We start from the raw sequence: 25,212 nt of genomic DNA on the forward strand, positions 1-25,212 counted from the left end.
ATTGGGACAGTGGTGCGTATATGAGAATATTTGCGCCATCTAGCGGACAAATTGAAGAAGCAGCCATTCTAAAGTTAAATTGTGTCCTGTCCACCTTGAAAATCATCGATGTTGCAGTTCATCCTGCAACAGATATTGTCCATTTTAGTTCACTTTGTGATAATTTTTCAAGCTTTCAAAGTAAATGTCCAATAAAATAGATTAGAACGAGCTGGATGACTGACGTAAAGGTTTGCGAATGAAGAGATGGCTAACATGCCAAGCCCCGCCTATTCCAGAGGATCGGGCCAATCAGAGAACTGGATTCGACGGGAGTGGGCGGTGCGTCTTTTTCCCGAGAAAAAAGGTAACAGGTTGCAGTTCCAACAGCAACGTAATGAACTTGTTTCTGCGGTCGTTTGCGAAGGAGTTGCTTTTCCACACGCCTTTTGTGTGGTCTTTGATGGATGTCTGGGAAGATATCTAAGGAATCTTCGGCGACGAGACGAAACAAAGCATAAGAAGAGAAACAGAGGAGATACTTTAAAGAAAAAAAAAGGTAAGTTTCGGTTGGAACTGGATCTTCTCGAAGCGCCAGACGGCTCAACCAGTCAGTGTGACTTCCCGACAGTTATACGCTTTAGCACGGATTTTATCTGGCTTGTTCCTTCTTTAGACGAATACAGTAGATTTACAACGATGCTACGTTTTTACTTATTTACAAGTTCAACTTGTTAGCTATTGAAAAAAGTAAACTGAAGTAGCCTTTTGATAACTATTAATTCTGTGAAGGGAAACAATCAACCTTAAACGGTTAAGTTGAAGCTGGAAGAGTGATTATAACCGTATAAATGTAAAAGAGTCCGTTTTTTAAAATGAAAGGAGTGTAAATATTCACTGTATTTGTACACATACGAGGAGTATGGAAAAAACAAACGCACACCTGCACACCTGTGCTTTTAGATGAGCGGTTCTAAAAGTTAGGGTCGGGGTCACACCGGGGGGTCACAACTCAACAAGTGTGGGGTCTTGTTGAGTTGTGGCAAGTAAATCTAGAAATGCTAAAATAAATTGTGAAATAAACAACATGAGTAAAAACAATGAATTGGCTCTTGATGCTGCATGTGGGTTTGTTATACTGCTGTTTAATAAAATGTTCACACAGCTACTTCTACCTATTTAAACAATAGATTGTGTTTCTGCTCTCCATTTTATGGTCGACATAAAATGGTTACTTAAAGGTGTCTTTAATTACACTAAACTACCTATGTTCTGAAAAAGCAATAAAAAGATAAAATATCATAGTTACTGAGAAACTACATTGCATACTTATTCAGCCAGTGATTCATGTGACAATATATCATTATATATGTCAATATATCATTCAATGGAACCCATACAATGTTGTGTATGGGTTAAAAGACAGTTTTAAAAAAAATTAAAAGACAGTTTCATACAGTCAGTTTTACAATGGCCAACTTTTACAACACTATAAAATAATAAAATCAAAATCCTGTCAGAAAAAAGTTTTCAACTTATTTTTATTCTATCCTAAAGAACATCTGTGACAAAGTTCAAGTGGCTTTACGGTTCTATATTGGTTTTATTTAACAGTACTGACTGCTGTATTTTATATTTTATATCATTAAATGAAGCTAGGTTATAAAAGCAAATCTGAATTGAATTTGGACGTTCAAGATGGGTAAATCCAGATTGGGCTAATCAAAATGTTTGATTTTATTACTCTATAGTATTTTAAAAAGATTATTTTTTTTGATGATTGTTTTTTTTTTATTCATTTTTAAAAGTAGTTGCTTTTAATCCCATTTTATTACATTAAAGTAAAAATACTATAGTAAAACCACCTGAAAACAGTCAGAGATTTTCCTTAGGATACTGAATTAGATGGTCAGAAAACAAATAACTTCAGTATTTTGTATTTTCATGCAATTGGTTTCTGTGTCTTTAATACAGCGTGAATGAAAGAATGAATGGCGAGTGTATAATGGACTGGTGATTTATTGTCATTTTATCCCTAAATGAAACCAAAATATAACTAAAATCACATAAAAAGTTATATAAGTAGAGTAATTTAGTAGACGTTTTGGAGGACGTGAAAAAGACATTGACATTTACTAATGGCATTTGGACTTTATTGCTTTACATTTAATTTAATTTACATAAATCTTGTCTACAAGTTATACTTGAGTATAGTACTGATAAACGTCGCCCATGGGCGTATGAACCTGTGAAGAAGCCCGGTCACGTTTTAGCCAGTCATGAGTGCAGGTGTTAAACTGATTTAGCAGGAAGGCTTATATTCCCAACTAGTATTTCTCTGGTATTTTGTGGGCTGACAGTTTTAAAAGTTAGGTACTCTGAGTTTTCCACGAGGTGGAAATGCTAACCGATATGAGCTGTTAGTGTGCAGTTGCAGTTTATCTGGTTTTACAGTCATTAATTAAAACACCAGTCACTGTCTGCTCCTCTGTAATAGAAAAGAGAGCTCAGATGAAACTGATGCAGTAAATCTCAGCAGATTATACTTTTGAAGTACGGAAGGGCTCACGAATTGGTGTCACACATTTCACTGAAAAAGCTTCTGATCCTGGCAAGATCCTGACACATCTTTTAATCCACACCTATGTTGGCACAAATCAAACTGGTCTAACATGACAAGCAGTAGATGCGTCTAAAAATCCCACAAATCAGCCTCTTGGTACAGAGGCACAAGTGTCAGGAATGTGAGGGAAGGGAGGGCCATACTTGTGAGCTTCTAATATGGTGTCATTTGTGTACTGTGTAGCAACACTGAAGTCAGGCTTTGTCATGCCAGTGAACTACTTTGGATGTGAAAAGAGGAATAAATGGACATTTGTGTGTGTGTGTGTGTGTGAAAGAGGAGTAGTAACTAGTTTGGAGAGAGGACAAGGGTTTGGTTTTATGTCAAGGGTGTAATTGAGAAGAAGAATATTCCTCTGCAGTAAGTGGATAACCGTTCACTAGGAGCAGAGAGGGAGTTCTGTTACTTTTAACCAGTCATTGACGTTTCAAGTCATTAATATTTCGCTCAGAAGAAAAAGGAAAATCACTTAGAGAAAGTTTATCTTTTATTTTGGTAGTTTTTCACTGGTTACAGTGAAAGACTGTATTGTCTGTCTTGCACCTCTCTTTTTATGGTATGTGACCTGCTTTGCTCATTCCCCATACACATTTCTCGAAGTCCTGGTAATGGAGCGATGAAATCACAGAAAGTGAGGAAAGAAGATAGAAGGTGAATTGCAAATGATATTGCCATTGCAATATTTACCAATATAATTGACATCGCAGGATTTTCTCAGTTTCTCAGCCTTAGCAAACACGATCTTAAGTTATTGAGAAATTTCTCAACATAAAAACATAAGCGTTCAGAACAAAACATGTGTTCATTAATATCTGTTTTAGTTTTAATCAGAACATTGTAGTAGCTTTCTTATCCTAGTTTGTGGTGGATCAACCCGTTTAAGATTTCCAGATCAAATTTTGGATCAAGACTAAATATATTGCTGTTAGAAAACCAGTGACTGCAGCACAATAAAAAGTGTTTTTACGTTTAAAGCTGTTGGAATTAAGAGTGTTAATTTACTGCACTTTAAAGCTACTCAGTTGACCAGCGTTATCGTGGCATTCATTTAGTTATCTTTGATAAATCAGACTGATCTTACGTGTTGATGAAATACCTAATCCGTAATAACTCAACTTGGCATCGGGACAAAAAATATCCTGATCAGACAGGAGTAATCCCCGCTCTACTCTGATTATTAAAAAATAATCAATAAAATTGGTGGGGGTTCAGTCGCATATGTTTGCCTCTATGACCTTTTACATGGTACAAATTAACACTTCAGTATGATGGTTCATAGATTTTTTTCTGCTCCAAATATTGTTGAGTTGGATGTCGACAAATCACCTTGATAATAAAACTTTGGCACAATTAACAAGTACAAAAATATGACAGACTGATAAGAGAAACATGTGATGCTTTGACTGTATGTTTCAGCATCATTCAACACTCTGGGTCTCTCCTCTTGTTGACAGTCTTCCCCTTATTCTATTTTCCTTTCCCTCCTAATAGCAGGGTGGCTCCAATTCAATTTACTGTATGAAAATTAAATTAGCGATCAGAGGCAGAGATCATGTCAGCATAACTGCAGGATAATGACTTGTAAGAGCTGAGCAAGCTGACCTGAAAACGTATACCTGTGTTTTACGGGATCTTTAGTGTTATTGGTCAGTGATGGAGGATAAATGGAAATAGAAACAGACTGATGTTTATATCTTATTGCATTAAAGTTAAGTTTTTCAGTAATAGCAAAACAGACCTGGAATCTCTGCAAGAATGGACATAAATTTATATTTCTACTAAATGGTACTGTGTTTACTTTTGTTCTGATCTTGCTTTAAAATGTGAATGACCAAAAAGAAGTACATCGTTAAACTTATAAAAAAATAAAATGAATGGAAATATTAAAGCATCAACCAGCCTTTTATTGGCCAATTTACAGTACAGACCAAAAGTTTGGACACACCTTTTAATTCAATGAGTTTCCTTTATTTTCATGACTATTGACATTGTAGATTCACACTGAAGGCATCAAAACTATGAATAACACATGTGGAAATATGCACTAAACAAAAAAGTGTAAAACAACTGAAAATACCCCTTATATTCTAGTTTCTTCAAAGTAGCAACCTTTTGCTGTGATTACTGCTTTGCACACACTCTGCATTTTCTTCGTCTGTACTGTATATTTCTATTTCTGTCAAGTCTGAACGACCCATTTAACATTTAAGAAGATTTTAAATGTTAAATCTTCATTCTGTCTGTAACACACATAAAAATGATTAATTTCTACAAATGAATGTAACAAACATTGACAGAAAAAGGAAAAATGCTGCAGATTCTATAATAAGGGTAGTAAGAAACAACGAAGATTATCTTCCTTTATTCATCAAGATGTACGTTCTTCATCTAAATCTTATTTTCTCAGAACAAAGTGTATCAAAGAACATGCTGCATTTGGATTCATTTACAGACCCAAAAATTGTTTGACTTCCCAGTTTTGATGCATTCAGTGAGCAGGTGAAAAAACCTTTGTAAGATATGATGATATCATCATATCACCTCTGATGATATGATGATGCACATATTTTTCCCACAAAGGAAAAAAAATGTGCGCACACATCTTAAATAAGCAGGAGGAGCATTTAGCAGGATGAATTGGCAAAAATGTTCCAAAGAAACATAAAAGAACAGAGAAATGATACGAAGCTGTCTAGGAAGGTTAAACTTTTTAAAACTAAAGAAAAAAAAAATACGACAATTAAAGGACTTTTTTTGTTTCGTTCAGTGAGCAGGTGAAAAAACCTTTGTAAGAACCTTTGTAAGATATGATGATATCATCACATCACCTCTGATGATATGATGATGCACATATTTTTCCCATAAAGGAAAAAAAATGTGTACAAAAATTGTTTGACTTTCCAGTTTTAATGCTTTGTGAGCAGGTGAAAAAACCTTTGTAAGGTATGATGATATCATCATATCACCTCTGATGATATGATGATGCACATATTTTTCCCCACATAGGGAAAAAAATGTGCGCACACATCTTAAAATCTTAAATAAGCAGGAGGAGCATTTAGCAGGATGACTTAGCAAAAATGTTCCAAAGAAACAAAAGAACAGAGAAATGATACGAGGTTGTCTAATGAGGTCAAACTTTTTAAAACTTTGAAAAGGAAAAAAACAAATATGACAATTAAAGGACTTTTTTTGTTTTGTTCAGTGAGCAGGTGAAAAAACCTTTGTAAGATATGATGATACCCACAAAGGAAAAAAACCTTTGTGTTTGACCTGCAGGTCAGTGGTCAGAGCCGATCAAGGAAATCTATAGTTGACTTCAGTTATCCCTCAGTTGATTGGTCCATAACTAACCATTATGTTTGGTTCAGATGCGTTATGAAATAATTAATGGTGTTTCTCCAAAAGTCATCTTGTCGTAATATTTAAAGCTAAGAAGCTGGATTAAAAGGTTGATGATTATTCAGCAAGCAGTGATCAGTTGTTTCCTAAATTTCTTTTAAAACTAAATAAAACTTTCAAAGTGGAGTTTGGGGATAGAGAAGTTATTGAAGGCAGCATTTTGAAATTAGACCAGAGAGGGAAGAGTCTGAAGGGGGGCAGTTCTTTGCATTCTCAAAATCGCTGTCCTTGTTTTCCGCCCCACATCAGGCGGACAATGGCATGAGTTGCCCTGGCATCATCCCCATCCCCATGAACTGGATTTCATTTTTCCTCTGACACATAAAAAGTGAAACTCATGGAAAAGGCACAATGGATCAAATATTTAGACGGTAAAAACAACTTCAGCTCCAACTCCACATTCCTCACTTGCTGATAGCTTGTCACCATCATCGTGCGACTGAATGTCGCATGAAGTTCTTTGGAGTTCTATGGACTTCATAAAGCGCTACACAAATAAAGGCCATTTACCATTTTCCACATTCTTGTAAGTCAATACTACTTCCGTGAACATATGCTATTCTTTACGTTTTACATCATTCGTGTGTGAAACAATGTCAAACAGGTATGTCTGGGTTCTGTGCAAGTCTCACTAGGTCACAGACTTCATGCATGACTTCACATATTTCTTTTGACACAACGCTTCCTCCGGTTTGGACGCTGGGAAAACTGCACAAACTGCACCATCCTGACAATTGTATCCACCTACAGATATTTCCCATGCATCTCTAATATCCTTGAAACCTGTTTGTGTCATCTTTAATGACAGCACAAGTGCTATCTTCACGTTCTTCCTCTTTTATTTGTTGGTATTGCGCAAAAAACAGGAGGTCTCCCTATTGGCTAGCTTTTACATTTTCTTGAAGTGGATTAAAGCATTCTTTGTAAGGAAAAAAAAAAACCAAAGGGTCTCCTGAACAGGATATCCTTTGTTTAGTGGTTGAATTGATGTTTCAGTGCGAAGCAGGGTTGCGTTTTTGATGCTTGCTTTTACAGTCAGTCCCTCTGTGTGAATAGAAGGGAGGGTTGCTCACTCACTGTATCAGCTTGGCTGGATTTTATTGCATGAAGTGCTGATAAGAGAAGAAAAGTTGGCTGTTTTCTGTCTTTCAACTCACCCTCCCTCTCTTTTTCCCTGCCCACTTTCTGTTTCTCAGCCCCTGAGATATGAAGTGCGATGGAAGGAGCATGGCAGCCAGGTTAGGAGGGAGTGTTTTGGTTTCGTAGTCACAATTATTAACCGTAGCTTTGTAATGTTGTATCTTGTATTGTTACATAACACAGGGCATTATTATGAGACAATACTTGGAATGCTTAATTCACTACTTTTAGTGAGTAGAACTGAAAAGCATTGCCAGGCATTATTAGTGTGTTGAGTTGAACCAGTCAAATACGGCACCTGTCTGCCTTCTGGCTGTTCAGGGTTAGAAAAGGAATTCACTCTGATATGAGCCACAGAAACTTCCGAAAGTTTTTGTGTTGCTCCTCTCGAAGGGAGCGTCATGTCTGGGTGTGTGCTTTCAGGTTAATGACTAATAGGGAGCAACAGGAACAAAGTTCACACAGACAGTCAAGGATCAGAAACTGTCTGTAAATCTCTCCCACTCATTCGTACCTGCTTTATACCAGGAGAAGTAAATATGTGTTCATTTTATAAAAAGTTTTATTTTGTAGTTGAGAGTTCCGGGATTTTAAATTGTCTCTGGAGTTCTTAAGCAGCTGAAAGTATTCAGAATGGAATCAGCGATATGAAAGTAAAACTTTATCATGCCTATCATGCCATTTTGTGTTAAGATGTTGAGGTGGAGAGTCTGTAGGAGGGTCACGGCTTCAGCTCAGTCTACTTGGCTAGAAATCCATCTCTGCCTCTCAAAGACAAACATGTTTCTGAAAGATAAAGCTTACCCATTGTCAAATTGGTTACTTTACTAAACCAGTTACAGTAACTTAAAAAAGAATTAGAACTCCTTGAACTCTACAGCCACAAACAATCATATTTTTATGTGACAGACTTTAACAAACTAAGACACATAAGGATTCAGAGTTCCTTATATACTTAAACCTGAACAGTTTCATTTGGAGGTATTTTGGGATTTTTCTCAATCAGATGTAGCTCAAGCTCAGCCAGATTGGAAGCAGTGTGTTCTCTAGTTTTACCACAGAATTTGAATTCAATTTAGGTCTAAGCTTTGACTGGGCCATTCTAACACATAAATTTCATTTGATTTATACCACTCTATTGTAGCTTTGGCTGTTTTAGTGTTGCTGTCCTGCTGGAATGTGAACCTTCACCCCAGGCTCAAATATTCTCAAGCCTTTTAACAGTTTTTTTTTGTCATTATTGGTCCATATTTACCTCCATTCATCAACTCTGATTAGCTTCCATATCCCTGTCAAAGACAAGCAACCCTGGAGCATGATGCTGCCTCCTGCATGTGTCACTGTGAAGATGCTGTCTTTACTTTATTGTGCATTATTGGTCTTCCTACACTCACTAAAATGTTCAGCCTTATGTGAAAACCATCTATCTTTCTGCTTCTCCTTCACGGTTATGTGCTACTTTGTGCCATATAAAATTGTAATTCAATGCACTAAAACTTATGTGACGAGTTGTCAAAATGTTCATGGGGTATTAATACTTTTACAAGGCTCTGGAGTGCACAGTAATGCTGTCATTAAAATTTCAAACAATACAGCTTTTAATTGTAGTTTTTCTACTATGAAACAAACAAAAAATATATACTACGAAACAAAAAGTCCTTTAATTGTCGTATTTGTTTTTTCTTTTCTTTTAGTTTAAAAAAGTTTGACCTTCAACAACCTCATATCATTTCTCTGTTCTTTTATGTTCCTTTGGAACATTTTTGCTCATTCATCCTGCTAAATGCTCCTCCTGCTTATTTAAGATGTGTGCGCACATTTTTTTCCTTTGTGGAGAAAAATATGTGCATCATCATGTCATCAGATGTTGAATTTCTCAGACAGTGTACAGTTCATCCACAAACTATGCAAACTGTTAACTTTGCTATCCATGTAAAAAAAACTTTTTGATAAAAAAGTTGATAAAAAAAACCTTATCACCCTGGCATATTTAAATCAGAAAGCTGGAATCTAATGTGGATCACAGCATTTGCATCGTGATCTTTTTTTTCCCTTTTAACTTGAACTATTCCTGTGGTTTGCGAGTCAGTTCATTTATAACTTGAACTGTTCATTTTGAGAGTCGCAGAATGTCAAATAATTCACTTTTCAGATGTCGGCTAAACTACTAAATTGGAAAAATGTATGTATGTATACTGTGAACAAAAATAAGTTGTTTCCAATCTCATTCAGTCTGTCTGTACAATCAAAGATGTTGTAAAATGTAATGGTTGGGGTTATGTTTAGAATATTTTTTAAAATAACAATAATAAAAGCTGTAAACCAGTTTGAACATATCTGATATCCCATCACTTTTCTCATTGGGTTTAAATATTGTCTTCAAAAAACAAGCTCTTTTCATAATTTGTATAATTTTGTTTTAATGTAAGAAAACTAGAAAATCAAATCAAGTGCTTTAAGTTTATGTTGCTTTGTTTCTGACTTTCTGTTTTAGCTGTGGAAGAAAACTGGTTCCCTTTTATTATCTAAACTATGTATTTTAAATGATTGGCTGAAATTATAAAATTATTTCCTCACATGCTTTTTCATAATTACAAGGATTATTTAACTTGGGATTACATTAAAAAAATAAACATGGTCTTCCATAGACTGTAGCTGATGGTTCCTTATAAAAAACTTGTCTCTGTTGAATTTTACCCAACAACCTCCATTCGTCTAGATATGGTTTGCATTTCCGCTTTTTGTGCTTTCCTACCGTAGAAGGTCATCTGCAGTATTTTCTGGGCCTAACTACAGTATGACATCAGCCTCAGTGTTTACAAAGCACTATTGTTTACCAGTAAACATGCACTTTGTTATCATTAGTTCAGGTTAAGATCTCTGGTGGAGATTGCCCTTAAATAATTTTAGCAACGCGAATGTTACTGCTTTATAGTCAGCAGTTGAAAAATATGCTTTATGTGAAGAAGCATTGATCAGAAATGTCACAGATTTCTGATATCTGTTTCTTTTGTAGAGCTTTGACCTGCTAAGGCTGATTTTCTCTTCAATAACTGTATAAAATATCACAACATAATTCTGAATACTTTTCTCATATTATTCCTTCAATAAACAGTTATGAATTATTTAGAGATGATATCTGAGAGGAGTTGATGTGACATGTTTTTTTCTATTAATAATGATAAAGTGATTAGAATTCAAATTTTAAAATTGTCCTTAGCATCCTGTATTAGCAAATAGCATTATGGAGACCTCTGTTCCCTTTTATATTCTAAAATGCAGAATCAAATTTTCCACAACAAAGTTGGAAATATGAATGGATGAAACAGAGCACCTGTTTGTGGGCAGATCAAGCTAAATTATTGTCAGTAGAGGATTTCTTATCCATTTCCAGCCTCTTACATTTTTTTTTTTGCAAACGAATCTGATTTTTCTTCCTTTTCTTTGTTATAGTATGACCACACGGTCCTTTGGCAGAAGGCACCCGGCGGACTACGACGCCCAGGTCCGCGTCAACAACCTCGGTGACTCTGGAGAAGAGCTACCCAAGCTGAGGCCCAAACCTCAGAGCACCTCCAAATATGGCGTAGCGGTCAGAGTGCAGGGCATCGCTGGGCAGCCGTATGTGGTCCTGAAGGATGGACAGAGGGGAGACTCGTACGGGGTCCAGCTCAGGACCGACTACTCCTCTAGCTACGGCAGCCTTCCCCGGAGGAAAGAGAAGGCAGAGGTTCAAGCAGAGAGGAGCGATGCTGGGGGAGTGGGAGGCCAGCTGGGACTGCTCCGCCGGGTTCAGTCTCACGGCTCACTGCTAGACAAGGATGGAGGTGGCAGTAGTGAGGATTTTCAGCTGTCTAGACCCCCTGGGGATGGGAAGTCTGGGAGTTATGGGAATTTGGATGGAGGGATTGGAGTAAGGAGAGGCAGAGAGGAGGTGTGGAGTACCAGTGACAGAGGAAGGGTTGCAGAAAGCACTTTGTCAGATCGATCTCACCATATAGGGTCTAACAGGTCATTGGAATCGGTTAGGAACAATGATTCGTACCCTGACTCTCGCCAACAGGCTAACGGGCCTCCCCCCTATCAGAGACAGACCCCTGTCAACAGACTGGTTACCAGATATGATGGTGCAGCACCTGGAAACCAACAGAGAGGACTTGCCCCTTCTCAACAGCATCCCAGAGCTACGTCTCCTCTCCTCCACCCCAAACCTTACACCTCGCCTCCATCCTCAGCTCACAGCAGCTTGGGACACGGCCAGACTTCGGGCTCCAGAGTCGCTGGACTCTCAGCTAATCAATGGACCTCAGAGGAGCCCCGACATGTGGATCGGACCGAGTCGCAGGTAAGAACCCAGCTGTGTTCTGGTTGGGCATCACAGCAGGCTCTTCTGTGAGCTATAAACAAAACAAAGCATGAAACATTGCAAGAGTAGTTTTCTGGTCTATGTCTTAAGGTGACCCCTGACCTTTTGCTGGACCAGGTTCAGAGTGCTGAGATAAGTTTTGAGGAGGACCAGGTGATGAAGACTGTGTACAACATCCTGAGACAGGGGTACAGACCTCCGCATACCTTTAGATTACATTAGACTGAGCTGGTCAGAGTGTTGAAGTTAACTTGTCCCTTTTTACGTTCCTTAGTTCTTCTGAGAGTGATGATGTCATCAGACACAAAGTCAGGAGTATTTTTCTGAATTTTCAGAGCATAATGGTTTGTTCTTCCTGAAGCAACACTATTTTTTTTTAGGAATTATCCCTCCTAGTGTTCAATGCAGAGAACGCTTACAGTTCTGTCTCCTTTACTCTTTCTCTGGGCAGCCTAAGGAAAGCCCTCGGGAGGAGTGGATAAGAGAAAAAAGGGAGTTGGAGACAAAGGTGGCTCAACTGCAGACTGCCCTGCGCGAAGAAAGGAGGGTAAGTGGAACAGAGAGAAAAATGTGAAAAGGTTTTGGAGGTTTCTTGTGACCTTCAGGCACAAGGTAAGACTTGTCCAGGTTCTTCCTGCTTTCTTTCAACAAAACCCAAGTTGGGATATTCTCAGTGCAATACAATTTCAGTCTGATGTTTTCATACATCAGGCATGTTAGGTTGTTCATTAATTTGACGTATTTAATTCTGTATTTGATACACTCTGCATTTAGGGTGGATCTATGATACAACATACAACAATAGGTATTTTTTAGGATTTATTGATGATTTACTTTACACCACTCATATGTACTGACAGGAAAGCATACAAATAAGTGTATATATTTATACTTGCAGAGAAATTGCACATTTTTTGGCTTTATTTAGGCGGAATGTTTGATGACAGTTCTTGACAGAGCGGTTCAGTTCTATTAAACTGCTTGGTATTTTTGCAAAAACTTGGCTTTAAGTTCACATGTCCAACATATAATTGAGTTCAGGGTCAGACAAACGTTCAACTATCTGTTGATAGTTTGTCTAAAATGCCACTATCAGACAAGTGGAAATTGGTTATGAATGTCAAGAAATGCCGCTGCTGAAGCCAGTTTAACATCAACATGAACCGAATTCAAGAAAAAGGCCACATTTAAGTCATGACTGAATTTTATAGCTGTTCACATGAAAAAGCTACATGTCCTCTGTTGAAAAGTTTCAGTCAGACAAGAGAGAGATTGAGCTCTTTGTATCACCTTCCTTGAAAAATAGTTTTTGATGAATGTAAGCGTCTGATCAGATCTGGACCAATTTTCTTATGGTTCAGTGAAGGCGTGCTGGACTTTGTGAGGATTTACAGTAGGTTTTGCATTTTGGATTACATAAAGAGTTTTTCATTAAGGGTTTGGCATTCATAGAGCAACTTGGCTGTAATTATATTGCTCACTTCCAGTCTAACACTCGTTTTAAGCTGCCTGGTCATGAGAAGCGGGTTCGCCTAATATTTAGTTTGCCTGAGAAGAGGAAAGAGTTTCCAGTTTTCTTCAGCTGTTTAACTAATCTAACCAGAAGGGCCAATGGGGTTCTGTGGGAGGGTGTTTCAGATTAATCCTTAGATTAATCCTTAAAGCCTTCAGGCTTTGTCAGAGATGTACACAAATACTCACAAAAAAAATCCATCTTCTATAATGACTCATTATACATTGGTTTAAAGTAGCTTACAAATCCTAAGTTCAAATAGCTGTTAAGAACTTGAGCTCTTATGCACATTGATTATTGGGTAAAAGCAAACCTGCTGAAGCGTTTCCTAAAAGCGAGTTGTTTATTCAGCCAGCACCGCCTGACGCCTCGTGTTTCAGCGCTCTTATTTATTTATCGCGTCTGCTTGTGTGAAGGACTCGGCCAGCAATTCTGACCCCGTTCTGAAAGCCGAGCTCGAGTCGTGTCTGGATGAAAATCTGCAGCTCCAGGAGATTCTGGACCGGAAGACGAAGGAGCTGAATGAAACACAATCAGAGTGAGGATACAGAAACACACACACACACTCCCACGCCCACACACAGACTCACATGAGGGCTTAATGCCACTGGTTGGGTCATGACTCAGTTTAATGAAACAAGGCGTTATTGTTGCTTATTTGCACCACATACAAAACAGTTTGTTCTTTCTATTAAAAGAATCATTCGCAGATATAAGTCGGGTTTCGTTTTTGTTGCAGGCTGACTCAGCTGCGCATGGAAAGAGAGAAAGCAGAAAGTCGGGTGAGAGAGATGGAGGACCACCTGGCGGAGCTTCAAGATGAGCTACGAAGAGAAAACGGCAGCAAGACGGTACAACATTGTCCTTCAGGGGGATTCTTTTACTAAAAGCCCTGTCTGTACTCACTGTACCTTTACTGTTTATAGGACCTGATGTCTAGTCAAGCACAGCTGATGGAGCTCTCCCAGCTGAAGCACAAGCTAGAGGAGACACTCAGACAACGAGAGAGGGAGCTCACTGCTCTGAAAGGCGCTCTGAAGGAAGAGGTGGCATCACACGACAGAGAGATCGAGGTGCTGCGAGAGCAGTACAGCGCTGACATGGAGAAGCTGCGCAGCAGCATGGAGCAGGTGTCCCAGGTGTGCAGAGCAGATAGCAGCCACTTAGACATGAAGCCAAAATGTTGAGAGTAACCCTGAGTGGCGACAAACTGGCTAAATGACCACAAGGATCTTGAGGTCAACAATAGTGTGTATGCACAAGTTCCTTGCAAAAGGATTCACCACCTGGAAGTTTCCTACATTTTGTCCTGTTAAAATACAAAACTTCAGTGGATTTATTATTTATTAGGGGCAGAAAGTAGGACATCGTTTTTCAGTGGAAGGAAAGTTTTACATGAAATTTGTTTTGCCAGTAAAAGTTGGAAAAGTGTGCCCCCCTTTGTTGTCATGCACATAAATGTACCCTGTAACAAGTTGTGTCTAAAAGTTATATAATTTGTATTCTCAAACCTCAGAGGTTTGTTAGAGAACATTATTGAACAAACGGCTTGATGAAGACCAAAGAACACATGGACACATCTGGAAGATTGTCCCACTAAGTATTGACTCCCTGGGGTTAAATGTGAATACACTTCCTATTTATTTATATTTGTAAGAGAATTTTAAAACCATGTTGTATTTTCAGTGCACTTCACAATCATTCACTTCCTGGTTTATCATTATTATTTATGACAAAATCTGAAGTTCTGGGTGTATGTGATCTATTACAAGACACTGTGTCTGTTCTTTAACCTCTGAGCAAATGTAATTTTTAGCTAGAACATCTAAGGATAGTCTAGAGCTAGTAGCCATTTAACAACAACTTTATTAGATTTTAAGGTTAATGAAGGATGGAGATAACAGCTGCCTGACCATGGTCTAAGTGTTTTTTTTAGAACATGCATTAAATCATCAAATAATTTGAGCCTGAAAAAGTGATTGACGTGGCATACATTTATATTTATGTTTTTTTGCATCCGAGTGATGTGACATATTAAACTAGACTGAGCTGCACTATCGTTAAGGCCAAGGACTCACTTAACTATGTCAATACCAACATTATTTGATATGGTTCAAAAAGTGGTTAGTTTGGTTTTATGTAATTCTGCTGTTCATCTGAGTTTAAACAGAAAAATGTTGAGCATCACATTCAATCTGTTCTTGCTTCTTCTGCCCCCTGCTAAAGTCTCACGCTGGGATCGAGGCTGAGCGGCTGCGTGTGAACTCGTCCGTCCGCACCTTGCAGCAGCAGCTGGAGGACTGCAGAGACGAGAGCAACCACTGGATGGAGCAGTTTCACTCCACCAGGGACGAGCTTCGAAGCACCAAACAAGAGTGAGTCATGCCAAGAGTACAGATGGTTCGCAAGGTTTCTCTACGGGACTCTTCACCTGCACATGGATTTTCCATGCTTCTTTTCGCTTTCGTTTCTACTAATGTGTTTCTGTTTTTTTTTTTTCCTTTCTCATTCTTCCTGGTCACTGCTTCTTCCTCTCTTTGTCAGAGAGCCGCCCAGCAACCCTGAAACACAGTGAGGGTCACATATTTCACAGCGTTTATGTGTTGACATGTGGAAGTTTAGATTTGGCTAACTGTGCTAACAGCTTTCTCACCATTGTGTTAAGACTATCCACACACAGGTCATTCATTCATGATGCTTTGCCTTAACCACAGGGTCCAAGATGACCAAATACAAATTATAGATCATAATTATTCTAGTACAAGTGGGGTTATGATTATTTCCTAAAGTTATTTATTAAAATCTGTGACTTGCTATGTTAGCAGAAACATTAAAACACAGGAGTGGTGTGGATAGTCTGTGTTTAGTGAAAACATAATGTGTTCCTGTGAATATATCTCTGTGATGCAATAACTCAAGCTGCAGCATTTATTTGCTCATTAACTAAACCAAATCGAATTCATAATTTTCACCCATCCAATCCAGCAGCTTCTGACGAGGTGATTAAATGGTTCTTAAAATAGCAGAACACGGTGCAATGTTTTGTGATTGGTTGCTTTTGAACATTTTTCAGGCTTCTGCAAATCCGTCTGGAGAAAGAGGAATCTGAGGATGAGCTGAAGGAGCTTAAGGAGAGAATGAGCACAGTGAAGCAGCAGGCAGCAGACTCCAGCCAGTCAGAAGCTCTCAACCAGGTGCAGTAAATTTACTGACATTACTCCAGGGTTCCTGGGAGTTTTTAAAGAGCTTTTTCTTTTTAAAAATTTCAATTTTAAAACAGGGTCCTTATGAAGTCTGGAAAACTTGAAAACTATGTTGTTTGATTTGAGTATGTATGTTCTTCCTTCCCTTCTTTTATCCATTTTTTGTCTCCTTATTTGTGTAGCTTCTTCCTTGACTGTCTTCTTTCTTTCTTTCCATCCTTCCTCCATCACTTCCTTCCTTGCCTAGTCGTTCTTTTCTCAAGTCTTTCTTCCATCACTTTGTTCTTCTGTTTTTCCCTCCTTCAGATCTTTCTATAAAAGTCTTACCTCCTGTTCTTGTGTCCCACTTTCCCTTGTACTTGACTTTACTTATGTCCTTTTTTCCTTTCATCACTGCAGTCTCTGTTTTTACAGATTCCATATTTAAAGCATCAGAAGTTTAGAAATGCCTCATGTAAAAATTCATAGTGAATTTTTGCGTTTTAATTTTAAAATGGGCCTAAACGAAACAGAGAACTCTAATTCCACATTCAATTCAAAGTTCTTCATTCTTTCTTCTTAAACAATCATTGCTGTTGGTTGTATTATCATTCCACCCTAAAAAAGAAAGAACAGTTCAAATGCATCATTGAAAACACAAAATTAAACTGACACTCCTGCCAATGTTTGGTATATGTAAATCATCAGTCTTATGATGACCTGTACAGGAAGTGTAATCATCAGACTGTATAAAATGTTTCCAGGAGCTCCAGCGGTGCAGTGCTGATCTACACAAGACCAGGTTAGAGCTGGAGAAGCAGAGAACTGAGTATGACAAGAAGGTCATGGAAACCATTTCCCTGAAAAAGTCTCACCAGAACCAGGAGGCAGAGCTAAAGTATGAGATCGACAGGCTGAAGGACCAGTTACAGAGGACCAAAGATGACTGTGTAAAGGCACAAGAGAAAAATAAACAGGCCAGTTCACTCTCATCATAAAATTATACTAAGATATTAAGATTTGCACTTGAAAAACATCTCATTTTCTTTTTTTTCCCCCTCCTCCAAATAGCTCCCAAGTCCAGTAACCATTTCGGAGCTGGAGCAGAAGCTCAGTGAGGCTCAAAGAGAAGCCAGCCAGCTTAAAGTGAAACTCTCTACAACCGAGGAAGAACTGGAAACTGCTAGAACAGGTCTCAGTAAAGCTGAGATGGACGTTAACTCCCTCCGAGATGCTCAGAAGGATCAGGAGGCGGCTAACACCCGCCTCAAAGAGAAACTCTCTCGATTAGAGGTGAAGCTGAAACATTATCCTATTCAGAGACGCTCTAAAACCATCAGACATAAAAGAATAACTGATCTGCTTTGTGATTTACTCAGGCTCAGCTGCAGAGCAATGCCAGCGAGAGCTCTGAGGCGGAGCTCGCCCTGCACTCCGAGGTCAGAAGCCTCCGATCCGAGCTGGATGAGGGGAAGAGAAAAGCTTCCAGACTGAGCCAGGAACACCGTGAACTCGGCCTGCGTCTGGAGGACACAGAGAGGGACAGAGAGATGCTCAAGCAGACAATCACCCAGCTGGAGGACAGCAAACGGCAGCAGGAGAAAACCATGGAGAAACTCAACAAAGAAGTAAGAGAAGCTGATTTCACAGTTCATCCTCGCTTCTTAGAAGGAAATGGTTCAATAAGTTCAGTCCATTTATATGTATTTCTCACACTTCGCTTTCTCTCTCTCTCAGTACGAGTCTCTGAATGTGACCTCAAAAGAAGGGATCCAGGCTCTGAAGGCTCAGCTGGAGGAGCAGAGAGAGCGAACACGGAAGGAGGTGCAGGACGCACAGCGTCATGGAAACGATACAAAATCTGAGCTGGATCGAAACCAACAAAGCTTAAGGCGACTGGAGGAAGAAGTATGAAGCTGTTTTAAATTATTTTCATTTATAAACGTTTTAATGATCAAGTTTTCTTTGTTGGGGATGAATGGCTTACATACAGTAACCTTTGTGTAATTTAGAATGTCATTTAAATATTAAGTTATTTCAGTAATTTTGTTCAAAAAAATAAAATGCATCATAAAGATTCATTGCACAGAGTGGCGTTGTTCCAGGGGTCAAGCGCATCATTGGTATGCATATTACTGGACAGTTGAGTGGAAGGAGAAATGCAGTGCAACACTTGCTGTGAATCTATGAGTTGCACTTTTTAAACTGCATTTTTAAAACAAGTGAATTTATGCAGTAGCTAATTCATAAGAAAACACAGTATAACACATGGGTATTTTATCTGTTTAACTAGATGTTGCGACAGAAGAAGGAGCTTCAACTTGCATGCGAAGAGAGGGACAACCACCAGCTGGACAAGGAGCTCCTCACCAACAGACTGCGCCACCTAGAGGGAGAGGTAGAGACCAGCAAAAACAGCCTTAATGAGAAAACGCGCGAGATTCGCATCCTCGAGGTATGATGCTCACTTTTAGTGTCTGTTCTAGAACAATAATACAGAAACTGGATACTGTTGGGTGACAATGTTTTGATGTCTTCTTCTGTCCACCAGGACAAGCTGAAGCGTGTGGAGTTGGAGCTGGAGGAGGAGAAAAGCTCAGTGGAGATGCTGACGGACCGAGTGTCCAGGAGCAGAGACCAGATCGACCAGCTCCGCTCTGAGCTCATGCAGGAGAGATCCTCCAAACAGGACCTGGAGCTGGACAAGAACGCCATGGAGAGACACGTATGTCCACCTGCTTTAGCAATGAAGAGTAATACAGTACATTGAGATAGTAGTCATGCCACTTGAACATTTTCACATTTGTTACAAACTTCAGTGTATGTTATGAGACATACCAGCACAAATGGAAGAAAAATGATGCATAGTTTAAGCATTAAAAGTCTGAAATGGTGGATGTGCATTCGTGTTCAGCCACCTTTAATTTGAGATGCCTAAATAAAATCTTTGTCACCAAAGGAATTAGTAAACACAATCCATCTCTGTGTGATTTTAATCAAGTATGAATCTAACTGTTTAGTGAACAAACATCTTCATGAAGACCAAGGACCAGGGAGAAAGCTGTGGAGAAGCTTAAAGCAGGGTTAGATTATAAATAATATCTCAAGCTTTGAACGTCACACAGAACTCAGTTCAATCCTTGATTCAAAATTAGAGTATAGTACCACCGCAAACCTGCAAAGATATTGTTGTACACCTAATATGACAAACTGGGCATTAATCAGATAGAAGGCCAAGAGATGACTCTGGAGGAGTAGCAGAGATCCTTTCAAAAATCTGTTTTTTATGGAAAAGTAGCAAGAAGAAAGACAACACTTGTCTAGTTTGGACTTGGCAACAAACTCAGTAATTGTTAAAGTCCACCAGGACAAGCATTGCAAACTAGCTAAGGTTATAAAAGTTATAGTGTTCAGTATTTGTTTATACGTAACACTTGTCCCCATTCAAATAAGCAAGAAAGAGAGTAGGAAATAAATGCATGTGATTTTTGTGTATCTGCAGCTGAAGGAGCTGAGGAACCGTGTGGCCGAGATGGAGGGTCAGTCTCGCTCGTCAGCGGGAGTTTCTCAGCTGGAAATCAAGATCCAGGAGCTGGAGGACCGCCTGCGAGCTGAGGAGAGGTAAAAGCGCAACATGCAGAGAAAAATGTGCCTTATTCTTGTTTAAAAAAGTAAGACTTTTTTTTTTTTTAGCAACAGACACTAATCCAAGAGAATGGCAAGTGTGAGAAGTTGGTTAGCTTTTATTTACAGTTTTTTTTTCTCTACCATAAAGAGAGAAGAACACCATGTTGTCGTCACAACGTCGCCTGGAGAGGAAGCTGAAAGAGCTCAACATGACGCTGGACGAGGAGAGACAAGCGCACACCGAACAGAGAGATCAGGTATAATTACGGTGATGAAATCGGTGTTTGACACACTGGAGCACACTGCATCAGATTTAAGACTTAACGCGTGTTGCAGCTTACCCTGAGGGTGAAGGCCCTGAAGCGGCAGGTGGACGAGGGAGAGACGGAGCTGGAGAGGATTGAGACTCTGAGGAGGAAAGCCCAGAGAGACATGGAGGAGCAAACGGAGCTGAAGGACGCTCTGCAGGCCAGAGTCACCGCTCTGGAAACGGAGCTCAAGTAAGTTTTTCTTTTTGGGTTTGTTACACACTTTGTACAGCTGAGATCATCATAACTGTTTGTCTTAGTCACTAACAGAAGAACAGTGTCTCCTCCTTCTCTTTACGTCACGAGACGAATAAAACCGCTCGTAAAGATGACACTATGATTAGTGAAAGCAGATCGCTCAGCTGTGACGTGTAGACTGAGGAGGAGGCTTACACAACCTCCTTGGAATGCCATATTTTCTGTATTAGGCTAAAGTTGTACATTACTCATTTACTACAGGCAAGGTTACTTCACAAACATGCTGGTGAAAAAACAGAGTGACATGTTGTTACTTTAACCAGCCAGTGGAGGGAGCTCTGCTCTCCAGAATGCCTTTGACCAAGTAAAAGAACCCTTCATAATGTTTTAAGCTGAACATTTAAAAATCAGCCACTGCTGTCTGTGTCTGACAGGAGGAAAACTCAAGCATCGATGAGGCCGGCTCTGGATTCGTCCGCCCTCAGCTCAGACGACGACGACGACGACAGCCTGTACGATCCGTCCACCATCACCTCGTTCCTCACCGAGAGCAACCTCCAGACCAGCTCCTGCTAAGGATCAACTTCTGGGTTAGAACATAACAAGAGGTTCTGCTGAGAACTATAAATAAAGGGGAGGCTTGTGTAGACTGGAGGAAAAGCTAGAAGGTAATGGTAAACACAGCAGACAATGAGGGCGGGCAGCGAGGACCTTAACGACTCATTGTAGAGCTGAACATGGGGACTAATTTTTCCACACCAGCATGAATGTAAGGAAACAAAACATCCCCACCATTTAAAGGAATTTCCCCCTCCGTCTCATGCACACAATACATGACCCGACAAAGTACTGCTGACGCAGACTTTACTGCACTTTTTGGAACAAATTTAATGTGTCGGATCATTTCAGAGCTGCTTCACTTTGAGTAGCTCAGCTATTTTTTTTTCTTTCTTTACTACCACTAAAAAGTTTTTCTGTAACAGTTTCCAGTGCAGATGTCATCAGGTCAAACCTGGCTAAATTATATAGACGTTACCACAGCAGCAGTGGATCAAACAACCATATGCTTTTATAGTTTATATTTGAAAAAGAGGCCGACCGTCGGACTGTAGAGATTGTTCGTCTGAAGCTTCACAACAGCTTGCAAAAGCTTTCAGCAGCTGCAGAGATCGTTGTCCATGATGAAGTTATGAGATTCCTGTGCTGTGATCACCTAAAGAAAAACCACAACAGATTATTTGATTATTTGAACAAAACAATATAATATAATAAAGCAGAAAAGGACCAAATGTGTCTTACTAATGTTGATTAATAGTTTATTATTTTGAGTTTGATGGTAAAACTTGAACAAAGAGTATGGAATAAAGACCCATTAAATGAATAGTTTTCATGTGTTTTTTGAGTATGAAAATGCTTAGTTTTCCAGACTTAAATCCTTCTTCTATTTTCTAAAGGTCAAAACACCTAATGAGTTAGTAGATTTTTCATTGATTCAAATTTCATTTTTCACATCACATTTTGGGTTTACAGTTTTGTCTGTGAGTCTTTCAGTGTTTAATTTGCTGATTGAATGCCTTCAGGATCCATAAAAACCAACATTTTAGGATCAGATAGAGCTGGATTTATACTTTTTAAACTGGGTCTTAAAACAAAGCGATAGACTACATTTTTTTATACAAACAGAATAAAGGGGCCAAAGCTCACTTCCATCGCGTTTGGATAATCTGCATTTATTGTAGCGTACTTCAGTCCCACTACAAGTGGATTTATTGTAGTTAAGATGCCTTAGAAGGCAGTGAAGTCGGCCTGTAACACACTATGAAGATTTTTGTTTCATGATTTGTTCTCAAATGTCCAGAATGTCATAAAGCTCTGGGCCAAAAAAAAAAAAAAACAGAAATTTGAGTCTTTGGAATTTTTATCTTTTTTTTTTTGCTGTTCTGCTCTTTATGAAGAAAGACTGGGTATAACACACCTGTATGAGCTGGCCAGCCAGTCAGCTGCTTTACAGACATGGCACTTGTGACTTGTAAAGGAGCTTTAAAACTGTGTGCCTGTGGACTGTCCATCAGTTTCCACTTCCTCTTTAGAAATATTTTTGACAAAGCCAAACATAGGTTCTTTGTTACACCATAGGAACGACATGATCGGGAATTGTTGCCGTTTTAAAGTCGTAACTTTTTGTTAGGTAAATTGTATTAGTAATTATCAAATATTTGTTGTATCATGTAGCCTTGTAGTTACATTTAGATAATGTTTCTGTGTGTTAAATAACTTTGATTCTATCCTGAGACTTCCTTGGGAAATAGGGGTGACAGCTACTCTCAGCAGATGTTGCCCTGCAGGACTTCCTACAAGACAGAGGTGTTAATTGCTCCCAGCAGAGTTTTACATGCCTGACAATAAACTCTGCTCTGTGCTTCTTTGTGATACAAAGCCGTTGCTTTGAAGCTATGCAACGTGTCACCGTGCCTGGAGAAAGAAAGATTTAGAGTATAGATAACATGTGTCTAGAAGTGAATGTTATTTAGCGCTGCAACCATGTGATGAATGCTTTGACTCCACCCTTTTAGAGTTGCAGCGCCCCTTGTGGCAGGGTTCCTAAAGATCAATAAAAGAGAGGAACAGACAGATGTGTGGCAGAGCGGTCGAAGATTTGTAACTGTAAACACATCTCTGTCTGCTCTCCTCGCGAGAAACAAAGAATCTAACTCTCTTGTCTTTCCTGTATTTGTTTAAATTGTCTCTAATAGGTATTTAGACCTGACACTTTTTTAAAACCTAAGTTTGCTGATACCTGTAACTGCACCTTGCCTTTTTTGTTCTCTCAGCTTTTCTTCATAGTAGTTCACTCGGCATCATAAACGAGGTGGTACCAGTCGAAGAGTTGAATGACTTTCCACTCAAACAGCTATAATCATTCGGTTACTTTGTAGGGATTCGTCAGTAATACTTGTGATTGTGACGCACGAGGCCACAGCAGAGGAGTTTATGTACACTTCTTTCCTATTAACCTAATCAAATATAACACATTTATAAAATCACATTTGAATGAGCTGCTGCATTTTGTTCACTGAGACAAGTAACATATTGTTTGTATAAATGCTTTTGCAATGAACAATGCCTGTTATTTTAGATTAGTTAGGAATAAGAATTTACTCCACATTTCTATTTTAATCTGCACAAAATATTGATAACCTAATCCCTAGCAGAACTTTGTGGAGAAACAAAAAAACTGCCTGGTGTTATATTGTACTGTTGTATAATCGTGTAAATGTGTAAGAATTGCCCTGCAGTCGTTTAGGTTGAACCCACCTGGTGCGTCTTTGCTTGCTGCCCTCGAGACGGTTTGCAGCTCAAAGTGCAGCAGGTTGATACGCTGTTGGAAGCGACTTTCATTGGAGTGAAATCTAATTAAAGTATTTTTTTCTCTTGCAATAGAAAATAAAGGCCAAAACATTCTTCTGCCAGGTATTTATAAAGATGGCCTAATTACTATGCATTTCTTTGTATTAAGTCAGTGAAACTTGTATTTACTGTCAATTTATTACAATGCCTTTCAATTATAAAAAAGTAAATAAATCAATGTTTATGGTTTTTATTATTATTATTTTGTTTACACTTTTAAGTGATTGGCTTTACATAAATAAAATAAAATGCATTGTTTATATTTGCATTTTCGGTTCATGTGGAAAACGGTACTGAATGATTTGTTCTGTGCAGAAGAATTAAACAATTCTAGTTTGTACTGTAATTAGCTGTAAACATTTTTCCACTTACTGTACTTCACAAAATAGATATTTTAGTTTTCTTTTATCTGTTAATTTAGCTACAATAAATACGTTATGTTAAATTAACACATTCTCTTTTGTTTCAGAGCACACACACAAACATTCAGACCTTTTCTCCTTTTTTTTTTTTTTTTTCAAACAATAACTCGCTGCCAGCTACAATACGATTGACCTTTGGAACGTTTAGCTTCATGTTTCAGCAAACTTCTCAGGAAGACGGATGACTTCTGCGGAAGAGATTATAGCCGGCGTGTCAGCAAAAGTCTCCAGAAAGACTTGTCAGGACTACTTCAGTTTGTCACATTGCTTTGTGCAAAAGCCAAAAACTACTGCAGCAACTTATCATATGATAAAAACATAAAGGAAACATTAAGCCTTTAGGGGATTAAAGTGAAGCATGACGACACTGGAAAGAGATCTGCTCTCTTTTTAGAGGACACAGATAATGAAACAGATCATGTTTGTGTTTTGACAGCATTTTTTGTTGTTTTAAGCACAACGTTCATAAATGACTCTGTTGCACACAAACCCAGGGCTGCAAACAAGAGCATTCATTTGTCAATAAGATTCAAAATCACACAATTAAATGAATCTCAATGAGCAATAAACCTACATCCTTCTAGTTCAAGCTCTAACATGCATCCTTCAGAATCCAACAGCGAATAGTAGAGAAATTATAATTATTAACAAAATTGATAATATAAATACAAGACTATATTGATAAGATATTTAAGACGGGTATTGTTCTTGTTCAGCACCTATACCTAAGGGAGTGAGGGAGTTCAGTTATCTTCCACAGTTAATGTTTAGTTAATAGAAGTGATTATCCTTTTATGGAAGAGTAACAGTTTTAAATTGGATATTTATTCAGAAATTACCATGTGAACATCATAATGTGATCACCATGTCTTCACGCAGATACAGATTGTAAAAAAAAAAAGTAAAAATGTAGTAAGTTTTAAATCCAAATGACACAGTTTGAGTTTTATTCAGAACAGCAGCAGTTCTCCTAAAATGATACCGCTTACTGGAAGTTAGTCCCATCATTTACTGAACAAAATAAAGACACAATTGTTATTAAAC

The 25,212-nt window shown here is 38.6% G+C and overlaps 1 protein-coding gene and 1 long non-coding RNA gene across 2 annotated transcripts; one reads left to right on the forward strand and one right to left on the reverse strand.

The window, feature by feature from the left end:
* The first annotated feature begins 346 nt into the window (after window positions 1–346).
* Window positions 347–21,719, forward strand: cgna (cingulin a). The gene is made up of 20 exons (XM_032558954.1): window positions 347–535; window positions 10,596–11,489; window positions 11,601–11,698; window positions 11,785–11,854; window positions 11,962–12,057; window positions 13,440–13,561; window positions 13,763–13,874; window positions 13,950–14,162; window positions 15,250–15,398; window positions 16,097–16,217; window positions 16,970–17,182; window positions 17,277–17,498; window positions 17,585–17,833; window positions 17,943–18,113; window positions 18,499–18,660; window positions 18,757–18,930; window positions 19,708–19,826; window positions 19,981–20,089; window positions 20,169–20,332; window positions 20,773–21,719. The coding sequence occupies exons 2-20, from the start codon at window positions 10,599–10,601 to the stop codon at window positions 20,912–20,914; spliced, it is 3,597 nt and encodes a 1,198-aa protein (XP_032414845.1). The 5' UTR covers window positions 347–535; window positions 10,596–10,598; the 3' UTR covers window positions 20,915–21,719.
* Window positions 21,720–22,093: 374 nt separating this feature from the next.
* LOC116717515 (uncharacterized) lies at window positions 22,094–23,327 on the reverse strand. Its single transcript, XR_004338753.1, has 2 exons — window positions 23,109–23,327; window positions 22,094–22,515 (listed from the first exon to the last, which is right to left on the reverse strand). It is a non-coding gene; the product is annotated as an uncharacterized LOC116717515 (long non-coding RNA).
* Between the last annotated feature and the right edge of the window lie 1,885 nt (window positions 23,328–25,212).

The sequence above is a fragment of the Xiphophorus hellerii genome, chromosome 3, assembly GCF_003331165.1.
Source record: "Xiphophorus hellerii strain 12219 chromosome 3, Xiphophorus_hellerii-4.1, whole genome shotgun sequence".
Classification (NCBI taxonomy): Eukaryota; Metazoa; Chordata; class Actinopteri; order Cyprinodontiformes; family Poeciliidae; genus Xiphophorus; species Xiphophorus hellerii.